This window comes from Indicator indicator, chromosome 2 (assembly GCF_027791375.1).
Source record: "Indicator indicator isolate 239-I01 chromosome 2, UM_Iind_1.1, whole genome shotgun sequence".
In the NCBI taxonomy this organism is placed as follows: Eukaryota; Metazoa; Chordata; class Aves; order Piciformes; family Indicatoridae; genus Indicator; species Indicator indicator.
The window spans coordinates 17,040,930-17,064,505 of NC_072011.1; the positions used below are offsets into that span (position 1 = coordinate 17,040,930).

General features: G+C 38.0%; 1 protein-coding gene across 1 annotated transcript; it reads left to right on the forward strand.

The window, feature by feature from the left end:
* The first annotated feature begins 426 nt into the window (after positions 1 to 426).
* Positions 427 to 22,648, forward strand: SERAC1 (serine active site containing 1). Its single transcript, XM_054395917.1, has 16 exons — positions 427 to 517; positions 2,544 to 2,580; positions 2,863 to 2,999; positions 4,124 to 4,213; positions 5,109 to 5,240; positions 6,954 to 7,075; positions 9,007 to 9,135; positions 10,462 to 10,575; positions 13,085 to 13,247; positions 15,951 to 16,101; positions 16,914 to 17,055; positions 17,787 to 17,887; positions 18,241 to 18,338; positions 18,879 to 19,061; positions 19,493 to 19,636; positions 22,135 to 22,648. The coding sequence occupies exons 1-16, from the start codon at positions 427 to 429 to the stop codon at positions 22,269 to 22,271; spliced, it is 1,971 nt and encodes a 656-aa protein (XP_054251892.1). The 3' UTR covers positions 22,272 to 22,648.
* The last annotated feature ends 928 nt before the right edge of the window (positions 22,649 to 23,576 follow it).

Consider the following 23,576-nt stretch of genomic DNA (forward strand, 5'->3'; position numbering starts at 1 on the left):
TCTTTGCTGCTGTGCTGGATTCTGCATGCTTACGTGGGGGGAACCGTTTTATTGCTGTCTTCTGCTGCTGTTCCTGCTTTTTGCTGTGTTTTTCTGCAAATAGACTATGGTGATTGTACAGTGTATGATTTCCAGTAAACTCTATCTCAACCCAGAGCTTTTTGTGCTACTTTCCCTCTCATCTGTGTGTGGGGAGGGGGTCTTGTTAGAGTGGGCTGCATGAACCCAGGACAGTAGATTTTTAATTACAGCATTCTATATGGACAGGAACGTGGGTCATAATTTACAGCAGAGGTCACAAGAAACTTTTCTATCATGACCTTTGCTACAAAAAGACAAGAAAGAAAACTCTACAGGTTTTCTGCTGTAATTCTTAAATCAATCATTACTTTTTTCCTTTTTTTTTTTCTTTTTTGAATCTACAGAATGTCAGTGGCTGCCTACTGTATATTTTGCTATAGACGAATAGGAACTTCTGGTCCAGCTACCAAAGCACATATACCATGGAATGATATCAGTAAGTACAGTTCTGTATGTACTGTCTAAAGTGTTAACAGAAAGGAAAAATCTGTGTCAGTATAATGCTGTGCATAATGAAACGATGCAAAAGATCTAAATCTCTGAATACTTTGTGGTCGAAATATTTTGTCTTTTCTGACCTTGCTTTGCATAGTGATATGTAAAATGACATCAGAAGATTATCCAGGATTAGAATAGAGATAAAGGCCCAGCCCCCAGATTCAATATCACTGAAGTATTTTAAACTCAATTTTATAACTGTTTTTTTTTCTTTTGACCTCTAGAGCCATGAAACAGTAACATCCATAAAGTTTGAATAAAGTTTGTTTCTATTGTTTCTTCCTCCTTATTTTTACTGGTATTCTGCAGTCTTTCCTGCTTAGTCTCTGCTTTTTTTGATGCCCTCTGTATAGAATGACTATTCTTAGAATTACAAAATTTATTTTTGAGCATTAAAAGATAGGATATTTCTGTTTCTGCTCTACAGGAAACACAGCAATTTTTTGCCTTCACAACCTTCTCTGCCAGTTATTTTTTCAACACATAACTGCCTCTTCACAGAATTACAGAAAGTTAGGGATTAGAAGGGACCTCCAGAGATCAAATTCAACCCTCCTGCCAGAGCAGGATCACCTAGGGCAGGTTGCACAGGAACACATCCAGGAGGATTTTGAAAGTCTCCAGAGAAGGAGACTCCACAACCTCTCTGGGCAGCCTGTTCCAGTGCTCTATCACCCTTACTATCAAGAAGTGTCTCCTTGTGTTTGTCCTATAACCAGGCACCACCAAAAAGAGACTGGCACCTTCATCTTGACACCTACCCCTCAGTTATTTAGACATTGATAAGATCCCTTTTCAGCCTTCTCTTCTCAAGACTAAACAGCCCCAGGTCTCTCAGTCTGTCTCCATAGGACAGGTGTTCCATTCCTACAGTCATCCTTTTAGCCCTCCCTTGGACACTCTCCGCAGATTCCCGTCTCTCTTGAATTGGGGAGCCCAAAACTGGACACCGCATTCCTGGTGTGGCCTCACCAGGGCAGAGTAGAGAAGAAGAACCTCTGCAGACCTGATGGAGACACTTTTAATGCACCCCAGGATGCCATTTGCTTTCTTGGCCACAAGGGTATATTGCTGTCCTGTGGATAACTTGCTGTCCTCTAGGACTCCGAGGTCTTTAGCCCTGGAGCTGCTTTCCAGCAGAACAACCCCTAGTCTGTACTGGTGCCTGGTGTTACTTTGCCCAGAGAAGCCAAAATTCTTACAGTCTTGCAAAGGCAGAATCTGCTGGCAATGGCTGTGGGGCAAATCTCCCAATTCATGGTGAGAGAAAGAAGTTATTCATGATAGGTTGGATGTGTTACGTTGGATTTGTGCTATTGGTAATAATAGATTTTTTTTCTGTATTGAGATCCTTCCATGCACATGATAATTCATTTTTGTCCAGAAAAAAAAAAAACCAACCAAAAAAACCCCACCAATCTGACAGGAATCCTTAGACTTAAAAGGAAATAGTTGCAAGTAGCGTGTATTTACTCAGCTATTTGCTTTATAAATTAGATTCAATGGCATTATTTTTAACATATTTTTTCTTAGGGAGCTTCTGCAGGACTTTTTTTCAAAGAACATACACACTGCTGTATGTATTTATATGCACTGAAGAAATGTCCATGTCATGTAAGAAATGGTTAAGTCCTTAAAATAACCTGGATTTCCAAATGAATGCTAGTGATACAAGCAGAGGAAGCTTACTGTTGATTCCTGCAGCTGAGCAATGAATGTAATTGATAGGTAGTAATACTCAAAATAAATAGTGCTGGCAGAAAACATATTTTATCATCTTGCATAGGAGAGCAGGAAATTCTAATCAAGTGATGTTTTCTCTGTTTGTAAATTTAGGTAATGATTTCCTGAAAGTTGGGAAGCAATTAAAAAAAAAATTACTGTCTGGTAATCAAATGTTAACTATATTTATGTAAATGCAATGCACACAGCTTTGTTTAATGCAATTTTTTTATTTTTTCAAGGAAAAATTGCAAAGATAACTGGATCATTTATGCTAGGGTAAGTTGTCATTCATGTGTCTTTCAGAGAATGTGACAGTATTAGGTGACCTTTAGACATGATTGAATATAGATTTGAAGCATATTTTCTGATAATTATTACTTATTTTAAGCATTTTAGGGTCTTTGCTAAATTAATCTGCAAGGATAGTATAATTTTAAAGTAATTTAAGTTACATATGTGGCACAATATGGATCATTGATACCAAAATGATCCTTACTGTATTTTTGCCATTTTATTTTTTAAAATTAATATTCATATGCAGTTTTCTTTTATTTAAAGAGGTTTTGTATTCATTACATATGAAGTCCTGTCCTTAAAGAAGTTACTGCAAATTGATACTCAAGCTATACAGCAAGAAAAGCTTAAATCCTATGTATACGTACGTACAGCTTCTCTAAATACAAGTGAATATCAAGGTAAGATGCATAATTGTTTGGATTCTAAATAATATAATTTTAAAAGAATTGAGTGTTTCTGGAAGTCACTCTTACATTGCCTGAGACCTGTTACAAAATTAATAGTCTTCACAATGTTGCTGATTTTATTTTAAGCTGGTGGCTGTTTTTTTAAGCTAGTTCTGTACGTACATACACACATAGAGTTGTCTATATATGAGGTAATTATATATGTAAAGATAAATATGTATGTGTGTGCATATATATCATAGGATACAAGGTTGGAAGGGGCCTCAATGATCATTCGTGCTAACGTTTCCTGGCAAAAGCACAGCCTAGACAAGATTACCCAGCACCCTGTCCAGATGAATCTCTAAAGTGTCCAATGCAGGGGAACTGACCACTTCCCTAGGGAGGTTATTCCAGTTTTCCTCTTGTGACCATTCAGTTTTCCCCAGGGGTAATTTGTACCTATTACCCCTCTTTTTTCGGAGGTGAATCCTTGTAAAAAGCGAGTCTCCAAGTTCTTTGTAGCCACCCTTTAAATATGGGAACATGGTTATAAGGTCTTCCCTAAGCCTTCATTTCTCAAGGCTGAAGAAACCAAGGTGTCCCAGCTTATCTTCATATGGCAGGCTTCTCTGTCCTTTAATCATCCTTGTGGCACTTCTCTGGACACTCTCCAGTCTGTCTACATCTTTTTGTATAGTGGGTTTGAAAACTCAACACAGTATTCCAAGTGTAGCCTGACAAGCACTGAGTAGAGAGTGGGGTAATGACTTCTTTCTCTCTCTCGGTGATGTAGCCCAGCATCCTGTTGGTTTCTTAGCTGCAGAAGCACACTGTTTGCTCACATTGAGTTTGATGTCCACAAGGACTCCCAGGGCCCTTTGGACCAAGCTGTTTCCCAGCTGGGTAGATACCAGACTGTGCTGAACTTCTGAATTATGTTTTCCCAGGTGTAAAACCTTACATTTTTCTTTGTGTGTGCATGTATACATATATATATATGTACATGTGTGTATATATGTATATATATGTGTATATATACATATATATGTGTGTGTGTATATATATATATATATATGACAGATAATAATAGAACTATCTTTCAGATTTTTCATAATCTAAAAATACTCTCATAGGGATCACATACCGAGCCAGAAAAGAAATCCATAAAGCTGTGAGGAAAATTCTAGAAACAGAAGCTAAAATTTTTCGGAGACCTTTTAATGGTGAGTATTTGGTTTATCTATTATTATTATCATCTTTTAATAGTAAAATATAAGCCTTTTAGAAAGTAAAATAATTTTTGTTGCAAGCTTAAAATATTCTTTTGTGTTTGCAACAGTGGTAATATTACTGTATTTTCATGTATTAATATGGAATGTTAGGGTCTTTTCTATGTAATAAAACAATTTATTTTCTTAAAGTGGTGGTTAAGAAGAGATTTGAGATTTGTTTTTTTCCTGTCTCAGAGGAGATCTGAAGCTTAAGATACCAGGTTAATATTTGGTACAGGTTTTGTGTATAAAAAATGTGGGTGGGACAAAATACCCTCAAAAATTTGTTTTAGGAAAGTGTGTTATGCTTTTGTCAGAACTTCCAGTGTTAACTTAAAGCAGCACAGTCTTTTTGCAGCAATGTGTCACTGGATTTTGGAGTAATTTAAAATAAGAATTTTCATTCATATGAGAAACTGTGCTCTTGAGGCATAGTATCTGGTCTCATTTAACTATGTGTTAAATGGTTAGAACAATATGTGCCTCCACTGTGGTGCTATGAAATTAATTGTTCAAGGTCAGAGCCTTAAGGGTTGCTAATGACTTTCAGCTCCTGCTGGAAACCAGCATTTCTGGTTGGGAAGTGCCAGCCAGAATGCGTATTTGCAACATATATATGAAATACCAACTTGATGCCACTAAAATGAGTCAAAGCCATCCTAAGGATCAGCATTTTACTCATGCCATTCTTTCTTAACTGAATATTAAAACATGACATTCTAACTTACTGTTAACAACTAATATTAAAATACTAAAAGAAACAGGGTTTTTTTACTCAATTAATAGAAATGTGATTTTAAAATGCTCATTAATAATATCTTGGCTTTTGTTTGTTTCCTGGTAAAAGAACAATTTAGTACATTTGATGGAGAAGATCACGAATGTGCCTTATGGCTGCTCTTAAAGAGAAGTCAGTCAGAAGACAAAGAGGTCCGACTGCAGGCTGTACAAGACCTGGCAAACAACAGTCACTGGCATGGTAATGTGTGCTGATGTAACCTAGTTCACTCTAGAAATGTGACAGTCTCAGTTAGCTATTGTAAGTCTGCTACCAACATGAAGAAAGGCTAGAAGCCTGCAAGGACTGTAAATATAATCTGAAATTTGGTCTAAAATGTAAGGGATTTATTTATATTTCAAGCAATTCTTTTTTTTCTTACACCCTGATACAGAGTGCAGGCCTCTCTCCGTTTCCCCACCAGAGAATTGCAGCCACTGCTGTGGTGTGGAAGAGCAGTTCACATTTATTAGTTCCTTTTCTTTTGGAACTGCTGAAAAGATTAATAGTCCTGGCAGTGATTTTTATAAGGCTCTGTAGGGAAGTCAATTTAAGACCATGGTTTAGTTTATAAAAATTAGTTAGGAGATAATAGTAATGACAAACTAGAGGTAGAGGACATTATGTTCAAGCATGATTTGTAAGTCATTTTCCATCTTATTATTTGGTAGTAATAAGACCCCCCTGTTTCTCTAGCAGTGAATATCCCTGAAACCTCAAGTAAAGGGAAGGGGGAAGGGTGTTTATGGGTATCCTTCTCTCCCTTCCACCACTAGTCCACATGAACTAGATGACATTCTAATCTTGACTCTTGTTATTCAGTCAGTCGAGGACCTTTTTACAATATGGGGCTTATCTTGTTTCCCATTGCTTCAATAAAATTCTAGTTAATTACCCCTAACAGTGTACATCAAAAAGCTGTTTTGAAAACATTTGATAGCTAGATTATACTAAAACTGACCAAATTGTTCAGCATAACTGCCATTGTAAGGACACTATTCTGCTCATCCAGAGCACTGCTTCAGTGACTTCGATTTGCTGTTATAAGTGATTCATACCAAAGAAAAAGGTAGTCAATTTGTAACTGTTTGTGAAAAGTATATTTTAAATGGCTGGTTGGTTTTGTGGTAGAATTGTGTAACAGTAACAAGGATAGAAATTAGTTTTTATAGAATAAGTATTGATTGACTTTGTAGTCTCTTTTATTTTACTTTGCCATTTTATTTCAATATGTAATTTTCAATTTTTCCAGCTATGAAGGAGGTAGGTTTTGGAAAGGAGCAGTAAGTTACTGCTGCAAATTGCTGTTCAAGTCTGATTTCTCTTCAGTAGGGTGGCTGAAAGTCTGTCATGTATCTTCAGTAAAGAAGGGCTGCTTAAAACTGTATTTTAGTGCTGTCCTGTCTTTCTGAGGTCATCCGATTTTTGTGACTTTAACAATCTTATTGAAACATAGCATTTGTATCATTTAAAATTAGGTATCTTTATCTTGGCAGCATTTGGATTTAAGGCTCTGTTTTTTAATACTGTGTGCAGAAAAAAATATGCATATGCCCTTCAAATTTTAACTCAAGTCCAGGGAATTAAGCTTGAGTTTGCAATTCTTGTACTCCTTTCACCCTGGTAATACTGGACAATTGTAATTGCTTGCGTTCAACTTGTACCTGAGGACCTTTATCAAGGTAGTCTATAATAAGCACCTGGTGCCCAGGTGTCTTCAGTTCAGTATAGAGCTGATCTAACAACTGCAGTACTTATCTTTTGGATTTGGGATTAAAAATCAGACCTTGTTTATCTAGATTGCAGAGAGGTGGTTCTATTTTAAAGTATATTAATGTAGTAGACCAGAAACTAAAACCAATTTAAATATTTAAGGTTAGTTTTAACCCTAACACTGAAATTCTTGTCCTACAGATTATCAGTATGGTACAGTTGCCCAAACTTGTGATCAAAGGACTGCTATAGGTTTGGCTCGATCAAAAGACATTGACCTTCGCTTTTTCCTGCCTCCACCACCACTGCCAAAAATCAAGAATGTAAGTAAATGAGAAGCAGGTACTAGATGACTTTTGTTTGTTGTTAGTGCTTTTGTTGTTGGTAGCCATATTAAACTGAAGTTCTTCTGAAGTAGTTCACGAGTAGTAAAATTAAAATCAAAATACAAACCTATAATATAGTGATCTACTGCTGGGGTATATCTGCATTACTTAATGGCGTGATGGAAAGAAGTAAGGATGGAGGGTTGACCACTTACTGTTCTTGGCCTGTATGAGCATGTTACACATTTACTAGCAATGAAGTTTAAGCCAGTTACCAGTCTGATGTCTGTCTGTACCTACGTAACAGGAATTGCAAAGCAGTGGTTTTTAGTTATCCTATATTGCATTATTGATAGTGACAGAATCCTATGCATAGAGAGTAATCCTGGAGGCGTTTTCATCCTCACTGCTGGTGTGGTGCTCCAGAGAGTGTTCTGGCATACAGGTTTAGCCTTGCTTATATAAGCAGGCAAACCATTTTGAGTGCATCATGTAACTCCCAAGTGTAGACACAAGGCAGATACGCTGCCTGGAAAAATTCCTTCAACACACTAAATCACTAATGTAGACGTACTCACTGTCTTTCACCAAAATTTTCGACATCTTAATCTATTTATGTGTGAATTTAGAAATTATAGAAGCTAATTTGGAGACCAGCTTTACTGTTAATACTCTCAACTAAATTTTCTTTAACTTGAGTTACCGTAGTGCTTGTTAGATCTAGTTGAAGAGTATTCCAACAGAAAATTCAGTAAGTATGATGTTAGCTGTTTAAAATGTATTGTACCTTGATAAAGTAATTAAGAATTAATCAGATAAGCAAATAGGTAACATCTGGGACAGCTTTAAGTGCTCTCTTTTAAATTCCCAAATGCATCCATAGCTTCTGAGGTGGAGATGTGGCTCTCCTGCATCCTCTTTACTTACCATAAGATCACCAGACTTGTTTTCTTTATGCCTGGCCTGTTGTATGCATAGGCCTGTTTCTGGCTCTTTATTGCCAGATTTTGTTTACCGACAAATCTCTACTGGGTAGATCTGACCTTGTTTTTGTTTTATGTCAATTAGTAGATATATGATGGTTTGAGCAATCATTATATTAGCTTCTTCAGTAAACAAATCAGCACAGAAAGCATAAAAATATAAGAGGTCTTTTGTAATGCTGACAAAGGTCCCTGTCAGAGAATGCCTGCACATCTTAACCAACAAAACTCTGAAAACTAGCTTTGATTGGTAGTGATATTCTCAGTTTTGGCTTTCTTATCTTTGTAAAATTAAGTGGTAGTGGATCTGTATCTGTCAGTCCTGAAGTACCTGGGTGATTGAAGCTAAGAATTCCTGATATCCTGCTTAGGAAGTTGAAGCAAATAATTGTGGCAGCAGGTGTTGCTCTGCAGATCAGTTATGCCTCCATTTCTGATTGTAGCAAGTATTAGAGTAACTGCAAGAGTGACTGTGAGCAAATAAAATTACTTTGTTGTCTCCATTTTCCTGCCACCTACCCTGGATTATTAAACCAACATCTATATAAATATTTTGGAGATAAAAGATGAAAAGAAATAGTTTCTGTATTTTTTACTAGTAATTTATACATTTATTTTAATGGAGCAGGACCAAAATTACTGTGTAGTTAAGGGTTAACTTTAAGCCCTCTGTGCCAAGAGGAACTGTTTTTTGTTTTGCACTTCTGGTCCTGCTACAAAAAGACCACTAAAGCATGAAGCTTAAAGCTTATTTTTCATCACTCAGTTGATGGGTTTAGAATTGCCAGTTTCTAAAGTACAGGTCTAACTATTAAACTGAAATTTCAGGATTCTATTTTATGGCCTTATTAATGTGGCTGATTGCATTATTTCAGATCTTTGTTTTTTCTGTTTCACTTCATGCTTTGAACAAAACTAAAAGCTATTTCTGCTTCCTTCTTACAGGATTATCCCATAGAAGATGAACTTCGCTTGTTGTTAGTATCTTTACCTCAGACTGGTCTTGATCCATGTGTCCAGTACTTCACATCTCTTGCCTTACGTGAAAGTAGTCAGACTCTTGCTGCACAAAGGGTGAGTTCCCACCTGCAGAACTATTGGGTTTTTTGTTCCTGTGGAGCTCAAAGATACAAACCTGTTCCCATATTTCTGAGCATTGCAAGAGGAAGAGAAATAGAGAGACTTTGTGACTGCAGCGTAAGGAAGATCTGTCTGCTCAAAAGCTTATCTTTCCCAGCTGCACTAGCTGGTTTTCTGAAAGATTATGTCCCTACTTAACAAGCCTTCCCATAAAGCAGATATTTCATTTTGTCCACAACATTTCTTTCTTGCAGCACTCACAAATATTTTTTTTCCACATTTCATCCTACCATTGATTAATTAAACCTCTCTTAAGCCTTAATAGCAAACTGCTAAGTTGTTAGCACACCTTAACCAGTGAACTCTGTTATGTGACATGGAAATGCCTGCCTGTAACAGGTCAGTGTTGCCAGTACAAGAATTGTCTAGACTACCAGAGTAGTCTAATGCTCTGCCTGGACTTGGAAACTAGAAAGTCTTCAACTCCTTCCAACAACTTGCTAAGGGGCTTCGGGAAATGTCATTTAACGTGCAGCTATTGCTTTGAAAAAAAAAAAGTATTGTAATGCACCAGCCACCCACTCTGTTGTGCATTTCATTTTTTTATTAAGAAGTTGTGACTTTTTAAATGAGTGATGATTATTTTTTGTAAGATGCAATGATAAAAATGAATGTCATATTTTAATAATGATGCTTGACAGGCTCTATTTAGATTTCAGAATGCAATAACTCTATTTCTTATGACACAATTATGTGTAATGTTTTTACACTTTGACTCCATATTGTTTTCACAGCCAGATCTCTTGCTGCAAAGGAGCTTTTGTAAGAGACAACACATGGAGGCATTTTGATAATCATGCTGTTCTAGAGAAAACTGTTGTTTATTGAGGTTATGCTGGTCTTCCTACTGCCTGATTGAAAGAGAATGGTCTTCAGAGACTATGCTATGTGCTGAAGACTTTTTTTTTATCCACATTTTTGCAACTGTGGAACTCTAGATGCAATCTGATTCTTGTTTTTTTATGCTTGAGCAAAGAATCTTAAATGAAGACATTAACAAAATTAAAATCCTATGTTTTCCCCCTTTGTTGTATGTTTTGAAGTTTATAGACTATGGAGACTACTGACTGAAAATCTGTTTAAAATTGTCACTTAAAAGCAGTAGATATTTTTATGGTGTACTGTTACTTGTACATTTTGAAAAATGCATGCTGTGCATTCTTCATAGCAATTTTTATAGATCATTGCACAGCCTTCTAGTTTAGAAATTTTATATAGCTATTTAGAATGTGGTATAATTTTTAATGATTCTCATTTCAGGGAGGCTTATGGTGTTTTGGAGGAAATGGACTTCCATATTGTGAGACATTGAGTAAAATCCCTTCAGAAACTGTGGAACTCTTCTGCTTGCAAGCTTTAGTACAACATTCTAAGGTAATTTGCCCTTTAAACTGTAACTGAAAAAAAGCTACATTTTAAAACATTCCTTCCTAGTGCTCTCTCATATATTGGGAAGGAGTTGCCATTTCCTTCTCTCTTATTCCTCTGTAGGGATATTCAGATGGCTGAGACTGAGGAGAGTTGTAGGGCCCCACAACAAATATTTTTTCTTGTGGGAAGTATATGTAAGTTCTATTACTGTTTCTAATTAGCCCATCTAGGTTACCCTATAATATACCTGTATGTACATTTTGAGAAATAAAAGGGCAGCTCTGGTGTAGAAAAGCAGGAGAGAAAGCCTGAAATTCAAATGGCTTTAACAAGACTTTCCTGTGGGGCTACCTCCCACTGGCACGCAATCATTGGCAGTAGATACCATGAGGAAAACCAGTGTTTCCACTCTGCAGCATCTCAGTAAGGAAGATGCTGATGATGTGAAATTCTCAGTGCAAGATGTTGTGGGGGGATTTGTGTGAGTTCAGAAAGCTTAAAGGCAGTCGCTTCTTATGGCTCTTAACCTAACTAAGGTTGGATTTCCAGAAAGCAAAGTAGACTTATGAATTCAGTCTAGTTGGAAGCCAGAATGAAATGCAAACCTTAGCTATTTAAAAGGTCTCTTCTTCAAGGGTCACTGCCTTTTGCAGAATATTGCACCACATGCAGCGTGCTTTGCCTCTTCAAGGGACCAGGGAGTTCTTTGCAGACACAGATAAAGAGTATGGAAGATTTTGCGTAATGATAATTCCACTGTTGCTGCAGTGTGCGCTTAATGGCTCAGAAACCTAGAGTGCTCTGAAATGGTGTTGAGAACAAACTGCTACTGATAGTAAGGATGGAAAAAGTGCAGTTTGCCAGTATTCCTTTCACATATTCCATATATATAAAAGTTCTGATTTAGTCTAGAACTTATTATATTCCAGATTTTCAGTTTAAACTACTTAGAATCATAGAATCAGTCAGGGTTGGAAGGGACCACAAGGATCATCTAGTTCCAACCCCTCTGCCATGGGCAGGGACACCTCACACTAGATCAGGCTGGCCAGAGCCTCATCCAGCCTGGCCTTAAACACCTCCAGGGATGGGGTCCCAACCACCTCCCTGGACAACCCATTCCAGGCTCTCACCACTCTCATGGTGAAGAACTTCTTCCTCACGTCCAGTCTGAATCTCCCCACTTCCAGCTTTATTCCATACCCCCTAGTCCCATCACTACCTGATATACTAAAAAGTCCCTCCCCAGCTTTCTTGTAGGCCCCCTTCAGATACTGGAAGGTCACAATAAGGTCACCTCGGAGCCTTCTTTTCTCCAGACTGAACAGCCCCAACTCTTTCAGTCTGTCCTCATAAGAGAGGTGCTCCAGCCCTCTGATCATCCTGGTGGCCCTTCTCTGGACACGTTCCAGCATGTCCATGTCTCTCTTGTAATAGGGGCTCCAGAACTGGATGCAGTACTCCAGATGGGGTCTCACCAGAGCAGAGTAGAGTGGGAGAATCACCTCCCTCGACCTGCTGGCCACACTTCTCCAGATGCAGCCCAGGATCTGGTTGGCTTTCTGGGCTGCAAGTGCACACTGGCAGCTCATGTTGAGCTTCTTGTCTTGTGACTGCACTCATTGTGAATGTGTATCTGTCTTTGTCAAAAACGACAGACTTGAGGACATCAGCAGTTCTCTGACTACCACTGTAGATATGTTCAGGTTACAAGCATGTGGCCAATATCAGTAGCTGACATTGCAATTAATTAGCGCCCATTCATCTGCTTGGACTAGAACCTAGTTGTGCCAGGGGAGGTATAGGCTGGATATTAGGAGGAAGTTCTTCACAGAGAGGGTGATTGCCCATTGGAATGTGCTGTCCAGGGAGATAGTGGAGTCGTCATCACTGGAGACGTTCAAGAGAAGACTGGATGAGGCACTTAGTGCCATGGTCTAGTTGATTGCTTAGGGCTGGGTGATAGGTTGGACTGGATGATCTTGGAGGTCTCTTCCAACCTGGTTGATTCTATGATTCTATGATTCTATTGTTGCCCTTAAGATCAGTAATGACAGCAGTAGTATTGGGAAAGTAGAAATACCTTTGTATTTCAAATAGAAGGGATTATCTTGATTACATTTTAGGTGGTGAACAGGAAGACAGATAGCTCTGGTTGAGATAGTGGTTTAACAAATACAACAATTGTCCTGTTCAGACTATTGAACTTTAGTTGAAATTTGATCACACCAAGTAGAGAGCAATCTCATCTTCCTCAGATACGGTGGAGAGTAGAGTGATTGTACTCAGCATCTTTTTGGTTGTGAATCCATAGAAGTCATGCGTTTAGCATGGCAAATATTTGTCCTCTTCAACTATGGCAAAATAAATCCTGGATTAAAAATTTTTGTGCAATAAGGGCTCTGTATCACATCAGTTCTTTAAACTTCCTTAATTTGTGAATGAGCAGCATTTGAAAGAACCTTTTACAGAAAATCTACTGATTGTCATTGTATTTACTGTATAATGCTAGGTTTCTTCTCACTGTGATAAAATTGAAGCTAAGGGAGGCCTTCAGCTACTGCAGAGGATATACCAGCTACGTAAAGATTCAGCAAAAATCCAAAGGAACATCATTCGCATTATTGGAAACATGGCGTTGGATGAGCGTCTCCATGCATCCATAGTACGTGCAGGTAAAAGGAAAGCAAGCACAAGCACTCCGAGTGCCAGACTCTCTTCTACAGTTTTTAAAGGATTCAGTGCCTTTGTAAAATGCAGCAAACCTTGGCAGTGGTGTGGGTTTTATATGTGGGGGAAGATGATATTGTTGGGGCTTTTTGATACGAAATATATAGCCAGCTTAAATGGTGTTAATGAATCAAGAGCTCCTCTGTGTGCTCCAGCCAGTATATATGCCAGGGCTACAGAGATGTTCTAAGTCTAATGGTGACAATTTGGACTTGGTTGGTGTTCAGTTTGCATTAGAGATGAAAATATTTTGAGTTTTGTACTCTTACTGATCATCTGCCTTGTAGATTTTTTTTTTCCTGTCTTTAAAGAGCTTGCAGTACTTATCTTTTGGAGTAAAGTCAAACACATCATCCCACTGTCACTCGTGTTAGGCTAGTAATTTCTTCTAATTCTTGCTATGGTGCTCCTTTTTAAATACACCCTAAACAGTTCTAAATACACTCCCTTCTAGTTCTGTACCAAACAAATAATTCCCAATGTTTTATTATGAAAGAAATAGAAAAGTAGAAAATGCTGTTGTCTGCCTCATTTTAATGTCCCTGTTGCAAAAAGGAAAAGCAACAAAGGCACAGGGAATCATCATGAGGATCATTAAAGATTTGCAGTGGCTGTGTTAGAAAATGCAAATAACTTAACTAAGACACTTAGTTTGGAAAAGGCAACTGAAGGAAAACATAATGGGGATTTATAAAATGCTCACTGAGAAGCAGTCATCTGCTGTTTGTCATAATGCAAGAACAAAGGTTCTTGTACATTAAATTATCAAAAGGCAGGACAAATAATTATTATTTTCTCCATACAGTGTAGGACCAAACTAAAACTTGCCCAAAACATTTTGATTGTTGAAGATTTACAAAGCTACAGAAAATAATTAGACAAATTTATGGAAATAAAGAACTCTGTAAAGAACAGAGTGTTGTGTAAAACACAAAAGCTGAGTTGATCACAGAAAGCTAGAATATAGTGGAGAATCAGTACTGTACACTTGTCTTTTATTGTTCTATTCTTTCATTGTTCCACAACTTCCATTACTGATCACTTTTGGAGAAAGACAGCTGTGCTGCAAAGGTGTTTGGTCTGAGCTCAAGCACCATTCTTACATTCTTCTGATGACTGTTAAAACTGTAAGTGTAGAGGAAGAGATTGTAGCAGAAGAGTCAGCAGCTCCCTGGGGCAGAGCTTTTAGTACAAATCCTATTTTAGACAGTGTATCGGACTCCACAGTTGGGTACTGCTGATCAACAGCTGGTGAGGCTTCTCTTGTTGCTTGGTGATGCGTAAGAACAGAGAGCCTCTGAGGCTCTTTTCTTTTGTGAAAACTGGCACAGGAATAGGAATAAAAGCAGTGATGCACTGTGTGGTAGCTGTGATGGGGTATCTGAGGAGAGGAGGATTCTGAACACTATTTTTGACTCTTCATCTTGATTCATTTTGAGAGAAATACAAAACTAGGGACTTTGATGGTTTTAATCAGTCTAGCTTGGCAATATTTCATTGTATTTGAAGAACTGAAAATACATTTTATGTAGTCTTCTTCCTAAGGAGAACTCGCACAGCAATCAACATCTGTTCTGCTTAGAAATGTAATTTATACATAATTCTTTAGAAAAAAATGAAAACACCAACCTGACAGTGCTCAAAGGTACTTGCATTTAAACAAAACTCCTGGGTCAATTAGGTTTTTTCCTAATTCCACAGTGAACTATCTTGAATTAGCAACATACTGGCTATCCTAATAACAAGATACTGTACATGATTTTGAAACAGTGCTCATTAAGTAAATTGTTTCTTCTTTTTCAAATGAGCCTCCATTTGAAAATCTTTCTTCAAAGTCTTCCAAGATTTTATTTATGAACTTGACTTTAATGTAACTAAGATTTATAGAGCACTCTTGCTGGCAGCAACAAGATTTGTCAGGATTTTAGATAAATATGTCTATGCGTATATAAAAGATAGTCCTTTGCATTTCTCAGTAGACATCCCCATCCATGTCTAAGAAAATAAACTATATTTTATATCTTATCTGAAGTATTCTAAAGTGTCTGTTTTTTCCTGAGTTAGCTATGTCTTAAAATTTTATTGAGGAAGGTATTCAAAGGTGTCCTTCATTAATTCTCATACTTGTCTTAGATATAAATAGTGTACTGTTTTAAAATAGCAAAGGACATTTTAATTCCTTAAACCTTTTTTTGCACACTGGATTTCAGAATTGGAAATGGCTATACTCCTACAGCAGGCATCTATTTTTCCACCTGCCATTATTCCTGTGGGTTGTTTTCTGTGTCTTTCATATGCTTTAAGCTTCATTTTCTCTCTAACATTCTTTTTCCTGTCTTTTTCTTGCATCTTACTTGCAAAAAGAGGCTCAAGATCTGCTCTCTTTCTTTCTGTTCAGATCAGAAGCTGAACAGTAGTAAAATACCTTGCCTCCTCATCATTCTGGATTTTTGCATTTTGGAGGTTTCTCTTACCTAGCGTTGGCTTTCCTGTCATAAAGAGGGTGGATTGTAATAATTTGTCTTGATGTTACCATTTTTAAGTTTTAACATTTTCACAAGTATGGCTTGAAGGATGAGATTTCTGAATTCTTTTGTTTGGATGATATTTCTAATTAGTTAACCTGCCACATTGTTTTTTCCGTGTAGGTTGGGTTTCCGTACTTGCTGAAGCAATGAAATCCCCACATGTCATTCAGTCTTCTCATGCCTCCAGAGCTCTGGCTAATCTAGACAGGGAGACAGTGCAAGAAAAGTATCCAGATGGTGTTTATGTCCTGCATCCACAATATCGTAGCAGGTAAAGCAGAAGGAGACATTTTACATTCTGTACATTGAGTTATTTGTACTGTTCAGGTACGAAACTTTGAAGGAGTTGACATCACAGTGCTGCCATGTTCATGGTACTTTGCTCTTTAGTGGGTTGAGAGGACTGAATTTAGATTCTCAATTAGGAAATCAGCAGAAGTGTGATGGGAGCAGTCTAGCTGTGAAAAGGGTGATACTGTATTGCAAGGAAAAAATTCAAACACAAGCAATGAGAAGAATTATTGGCATGTGTTGCAGCCATTGAACCTTTGCACTGGTTGTTTTGGGATACAGTGCCTTGTAATTATTCTTCTGGCAGCAGGACATGTTGGCCTAAGATGCAGTAAATGCACAGTTTCAGCTTCTAGTAATAGTGATAGTGTGTCTGGGACCAAAGAAGTCTCCAACACAGTAGTCGCTTAGTAGCAACTGTTCCTTGGGTCATTGGTGTTAGCTTACAGTGAAGATCTAATTTGATGATAAAGCCAATGATGGCTAAAATCAAGTTGCAGTAATAGTGGCTGGAGAGAATACTGTTCTTCCTTGTAGAAAAAACACCTCTCGTGAGACAGGTACTTGGCATATTTCTCCTTAAATCTCTGTGTTCTGGGTTGATCCCTGGTTTTTGTCTTAATCTGAGTATTCTCTTTGAAATACCATTCAAAATCATGAATTGTTGTCCCCAGGATATCAGTTACACTGTTAACATTTTTGCCATCCCTTAGGTTAAAAGTTCTATGTAAATTTAATTTTCTAACAGAATATGTGCTGCGAACCTCTTAAAAATCCCCTTTTCTGTATCAGTCAGCCCATCAGAGCAGACATCCTTTTTGTTCATGGTCTTTTGGGAGCAGCATTTAAAACCTGGCGACAGCAAGACATTGACCAGCATTTGGATAAAAAAGCATCAGAAGGGGAAGAGGACTACAGCCAGTGCTGGCCAAAGGTAAAAAGACAATAAGGTCTTCCCATGCAGCTGCTGTTTTCTCATTTATAAGAGCTATTCAGAGGATCTAGAATTACACTGACAGTTGTCTTTTTTGAATCAAATGACTTGTAATATGTTATACAGCTAGGACTTTACAAGTTCCTGATATATTTTTATTAGCAAGTTGAAATTTTGAACAGGTTGTTCTTGCAGAGGAAAATCCCTGCTAAATTTGATGCCTTCAATATCATTCTCATGCTAGTGAAAGAGGAGACAATGGCTGCTTTCCTCACATGCTCTCATCTTTTATGGAATGTTATTGCTGAGAAAAAGATACATAAAATTGTATTTTAAATTAAGTAACCTTTCTTACGTAAGTGTCTGAGTACCTCAGTTTTTGCAGATTGCTACTTAGATATTGTTGCTACATAAGAAACACTGGTGTGACTCTGTAAAGCATCAACCGATCAGTGCTTCTTGTTTCACCCAGGAGAGGGAGCCAGGAATGCACGAGTTAGTAATCCTCCATCCTTTGCCTACTTTGTGTCTGGGAGACAGGCTAGAGTTAACAAGCATATAATAAAAAGTAATAGGTTAGATGTAAGATATATTTGGGAATTAACTGAAGAGCAGAATTCTTGTTTATATTGTCCCTGTAGTATTATCGTTGCTCCATTGCTGCTGATAAAATATTTGCAAGAGTTTAAGTACTTCAATTATAAGCTCCTTTTGATTTCACTTTAATTTAGACATGGCTGGGTTCAGACTGTCCTGCCCTTAGAATCATATCTGTGGAATATGACACCCATTTGAGTGACTGGAAAGTGAAATGTCCTGTTGAGGCTCACAGGTAACAAATGTAGTCTCTGCAGTTTGCAGGGGGTGGGGGCAGGAGGGAGGCAGGTAAAGCTCGTTCTCAGGGTGAACTAAAGCTAAAGGAAATGAGTAATGAGTGAGATTAAAATAAAACTTTCCAGCAAGATCAAGATAGTGAATATAGGTCAATTTCTGTTGTCCTTATGAAGCCAGCCTTACAAAAGTTTTGTGCGTTTTCCGATGTGGCAGCAGTGATTAATTAATGGTTTATGTAACCAAATTTCCACTTTCATAAACATGCAGCACTGAAAATTCGTTGTGTTTTTAACATTGCTTTTTACTCTATCATACTTCATCATGCTGTGGGGGTTTTTTTTGTATTTGCAGGAAGTCTATTGCTTACAGGAGCAATGAACTTCTTGACAAGCTCAGAGCTGCTGGGATTGGAGACAGACCTGTGGTGTGGGTATCACATAGCATGGGTGGTAAGCATATTGCCTGCTTGATATGAAGTGATATATTCGCAGTTAGATTTCCAAATAAGCTGTTACCAAATTCAGTCTGAAATACAGTTATTCAGATTAGTTCTTTTTTTTGCAAAGACCTAAAACTGGAAAATAGTTTTCTACTTTTTTAATGCATTATATTCAGTAACATACACATTTTGAAAGGATTTTTATTGTGTTTGTTTTTACTGTGTTGATTTAAAAACAAAAAATTAAGGCGCTGAAATTCATTTCAATGAGAATCCAGAGGCAACACTTCCTCTATGATCAAGCATGCAGTAAATGTCATTAGCAACATTTAGAGCAAACCAAAATTGGATTTGCATCATTAAGAGACATTTTATTTCAATGCCTCCTCAGGTTTGGGTTGGGTTTTTTTTGATGTAAGCTTACATATTTGACAAACTAAGGACTAATTGACTGAGGCAAGAATATGGTTAGTTTTTCATGGATAATATAGCATGATCATTATTTTCACAGTGGTTTCAATCCCTGCATTAATTCCATGTCTGTTGCCAGGTCTTCTAGTCAAAAAGATGCTGGTGGATGCTTCCAAGAATCCAGAAATGGATAAAATTGTAAACAACACCAGAGGAATCATATTTTATAGCGTACCTCATCATGGCTCCCAGCTGGCAGAATATTCTATAAATGCCAGATATCTTCTGTTCCCGTCTGTGGAGGTTAAAGAGCTCAGCAAGGGTACACTCACTTCGCTACCATTTAACAACAGGGATCCCTGCTAATCTGGTCATGATGCCTTTTTTATGTTTTGGGTTGTATATTGAATTACTGTAAGTGATTTGAGTAACTGTTTCATTTGCTTGCAGAGGCGAGGGGAAGAAGTGGAGTCAGAACAAGTTTATAGAAGAGTGCTTTTGGGCCGTGATGTAGTAGCTCAGCAACTATGCAAAAATAAACAGTTGTTGCATATGATAGCTGGAAAAGAAGATTACAAACAAAATACTGCTCCTTTTACTGGAGTATTAGTTTTTCCAAAACATCTCTTCAGGAATGCAGTCTTGCATTATAATATTATATAATTATATATATATATATTAAAAATATTATCTTATCTTGCTATAATCTCACGTTCAAGCTAACACTGCAAAAATTATGTTGCTTTTTCTCAGATTCTCCTTCCCTTAAAGAGCTGAACGATGACTTCCTGTCTTTTGCCAAAGATAAAAAATTTTCAGTGCTGAGCTTCGCAGAAACGTTACCAACACACATAGGCAGCATGCTCAAACTGCACGTTGTACCTCTGGAGTCAGCAGGTGAGTCAAATAGCCATCTACTGTGTTTAATTCAGCCTGCTGAACATGAGCCAGCAGTGTGCCCAGGTGGCCAAAAACACCAATGGCATTCTGGCCTGTATCAGGAATACTGTGGCCAGCAGGAGCAGGGAAGTCATTCTACCCCTGTACTCAGCACTGGTTAGGCCACATCTTGAGTACTGTGTCCAGGTCTGAGCTCCTCAGTTCAAGAAGGACATTGAGATACTTGTCCAGAGAAGGGCAACGAGGCTGGGGAGAGGTCTGGAGCACAAGCAATGTGAGGAGAGGTTGAGGGAGCTGGGGTTGTTTAGCCTGGAGAAGAGGAGGCTCAGGGGAGACCTCATTGCTCTCTACAACTACACCTGAAAGGAGGTAGTAGACAGGAGGGGGTTGGTCTCTTCTCCCAGGCAACCAGCACCAGAACAAGAGGACACAGTCTCAAGCTGCACCAGGGGAAGTTTAGGCTCAAGATGAGGAGAAAGTTCTTCACAGAAAGAGTGATCTGCCATTGGAATGTGCTGCCCAGGGAGGTGGTGGAGTCACCGTCCCTGGAGGTGTTAAAAAAAGGATTGGACGAGGCACTTGAAGCCGTGGTTTAGTTAGTCATGAGGTGCTGGGTGATAGGTTGGACATGATGATCTCTCAGGTCTTTTCCAACCTTATTGATTCTGTAATTTTGTATATATTCATGTAAGGATCAATAATGAGGAAGGGTTATAAATGCTATGGTAGAAAGACATAAAAAATAAAATACATCTGCTGTGATGTGGGGTTGGTTTATTTTTAAACTTTCAACTGATTTTAAACTGCAGTCTCCCTGCTGAGATCAGAGGCAGCTACATTTAACTTAGAATAGCAATGGCTTGTTTTGATTTTTCTGAGGGTGACTAGCAGCTGCTTATTGACAAAAGCAGGGCTGACCTTGGTCTGATGTTGTATTGTTGTCGGCCTTTCCTTTGTAACTGTGAGTAACTCTTGTTTATCCTTGTGTAGGCAGGCTGAGTAGTCTTTCAGAAGCTCCCGCAAATTCCTCCTTTAAAAAATAAAAAAGAAAATTAGCAAACTGCTAATGGAAGGACAAAGTCACAAAGCTGTTTTTCAGTGTTAAGAGTCCTTTCTCTTCTGTATCTCAGGTACTTACACAATAAAGTTTGCCTCCTGAAGAGTTCCCTCCATCTTTTTGCCTTTTGTAGGAGAAGGGAAAACCAGGCATATGCTTTTTCTCTGCTTATAAGTGTTATTTAGGGTTTTAAGTTTGACATTTTCAACCTTTTCCCAAGCAAAACTCTTTTCTGCACTGGCCAAGGCACCTGTAGGGCCCTGGACAGAAAACACAGCTTGGTTGGGTTTTAGATCAGGCTTTCCACCAGCTAAATCCACTGCATTAAATGCGAGGCTCGTTGTTCTGAAGAAGGCAGACTGTACCTCCCTGCTTTTCTGAGTCATTTCTTAGCAGTAATTTTTCAGTATGTCTTCTCAGGAAACAATTGTTGTGGAAGTGTTGTTTGATCAATTGTATTGGTGAGAACAGGAAAAATGGGCTGCTTTTTGTAATGTATTTAACAAAATGAAATGGAAAAGAGGGTTGGATAACAAGTGCAGAAATAATCACTCTGTGCTTTGAATTTTTCTTCTTCTAGAGATGACACATTGCAGCACTTGAGCTCTCAGAAACCTTTAAAGGCTTTAAAGCCTTTATTCAAAACCCAGGCTCAAAAGCAGTATGCTCACTGTTTCTTACATACATCCTTGGCCATATGAAAGCAAACCTTCTTCATGCTCTGCTGTAATTTTACAGGGTTAAAAGACAGAGAGTTCCAAGCAAAAGGGAGGATTTCTTAGGAGGTTGAAAGAATAGATAACAAACTAGAATGTGGCAGTCACAGCATCCTAACTGGAAGGTTCACTAGTAGTGATAGCTGGCCAAGAAAGAATAAATGCTTTACTGTGCCCCCAAATCAGTAGCTGAAAATGGAATATGGAATTCTACAAGTAAGCAGTTTACATTTTTCATTTGCCTGAAAATGTATGTAGTGATTTTTGGCATATTTCAGGTTCATTTTAGTCCCGTTTTAATCTCCTCATCGAAGCAGACAATTAGTGGTGACCAGAGTCTGGATACTCCGCATAAAATTCTATCACTGTTCATGCCAGTGCTTAAACTAGTCAGGAATTTGCTGCCAGTCAGGTGCTGATCAATGAGGTTTTGATTCTTCAAAGAATGGAGAAAAGTAAATCTCTGTATTCTCAATAAAGATAGTAGAACTCTGACCTAATGGTTTACCAGTGTGGGGTTTGAAGTAAACTGTAGCACTGTCTGACTGTAGCAATGTACATTGATGCTTTTAGCACATTAAAAATAATGAAAACAAAACAGTTAAACAGAAGATAGAAGTTGCTTTGAAAGAGAAATTGCTAAGGCAATATGTGCTTTTCAGCCTAGGTGACCTTGGGAACTTTGGTAATTTATTCTGCTTTTTTTTTTTCCCCTCTCCCAGAGTTAGGAATTGGAGAACTTATCCCAGTGGATGTTAATCATCTAAATATTTGTAAGCCAGAGAAGAAAGATGCTTTCCTCTACCAACGTACATTGAAGTTCATCAGAGATGTTCTAGCCCAAGAACTTGGAGACTGAGTTTTTGCTATCCTTGCCTAATTATTTCTTCCATTTGGTGTAACACAGTAAGTTCTTTTCCTAACATTTGTTAGGGGATATGCAGAAGTACAAGATGCTATGTCAATAGTAGCTGTTACTAAAAGTTTTTGTACCTCTCCAACTTGTAAAATATATTCAAAACAAATACAAACTGAAGTCCTTTAAACTTGGCAAAAAGTAAATATGTGTTGCTTAGAGTGACCATGATCTGTCAATAAAATGAGTGCCAATTCCTCTTCCAATTCAGTGGAAGAGAAGTTTCACTTAGTCATTTGGAGCAGCACAGCTAGACTCTACCGAGAGTGACCCAGATTATATCCTTGTGGCCAAAGAAAACAAGAGAGGCATACTCTGAAGGTAGTTCTTGCTACAGTAAATATAACTCTGGGACTGAAGTCTCATAGATAGGATCAGAAACAATTAACTGAGGTGGTTATTTGTTGTGTTAAAGAGAAGCGTGTGGCTGCCTCAAAATAGTCTAGAGGCACAATTACAGGAGTTTTTGTACATTGCCTTTTTACTTAATAGACCACCTAGATTTGTCAGCACATATGGCACCTGTTTCCTGTGTGAGAAAGAGTTAGGCTGGTAGATTGTCTGGCATAGACAGCTGTAGTTGTTTTAATCTGTTTATATAAGTTAAACTAAAGAAATGTCTACCTTCTTGTACATTTCTCTTAGTAACTTGTGAGATTTCTTTCTTGATTTAAAGAGCACTGAAGATGCTCAAGTGGAGTAACACAAATGACAGGAAGGGTAATGCTTAGAATTTGGACCTCAGAGAAAAGTAAAGCAGGAAAAAGTCCAGGTGATCATAAGGTCCCATTGGAAATGCAGATGTTTCTTGAGGTCCAGGTGTGTTTATTGGTGTAGGTACAGAGATAAGCAGAATTGTCTTATTTGAGTTTATGTTGAGAATATCTTAACTGTACTGATAAGAAATAACTGTTTTTAGGACAATTTTTTTTTTTAAGATCTTAGATAGTTTGCAAAGTAGCCTAGTCTAATTGTGGGCTTCCCTTTCTTTCCACTCCCAACACTCTCTCAGAAACAGCACAGTGTATGGTTAGGCTGCACTACCCTAGCTCACCATTTGTTGATGACAAGCTAACAATGTCTCTTAGCATCACTTATGTGAGATGGATTTAATATCACTGGCCTTGAAGTTATGGCCACAAAAGCTACCAAAGAGGTGGGATGTGCTCTGCAGTTCTGCATGGGCTTGATGCAGGTGCTGGTGGCCCTCACAGTCCTGCCATGTCCTGGGGTCACTTTAGCTGTTGT

Excerpts from the sequence above, each read along its gene's own strand:
- SERAC1 (XM_054395917.1), top strand. The coding sequence starts at position 427 with ATGTCAGTGGCTGCCTACTGTATATTTTGCTATAGACGAATAGGAACT. Across the intron at positions 10,576-13,084 it reads CTTTAGTACAACATTCTAAG|GTTTCTTCTCACTGTGATAA; the intron begins GTAATTTGCCCT and ends GTATAATGCTAG. Across the intron at positions 19,637-22,134 it reads TGTACCTCTGGAGTCAGCAG|AGTTAGGAATTGGAGAACTT; the intron begins GTGAGTCAAATA and ends CCCCTCTCCCAG.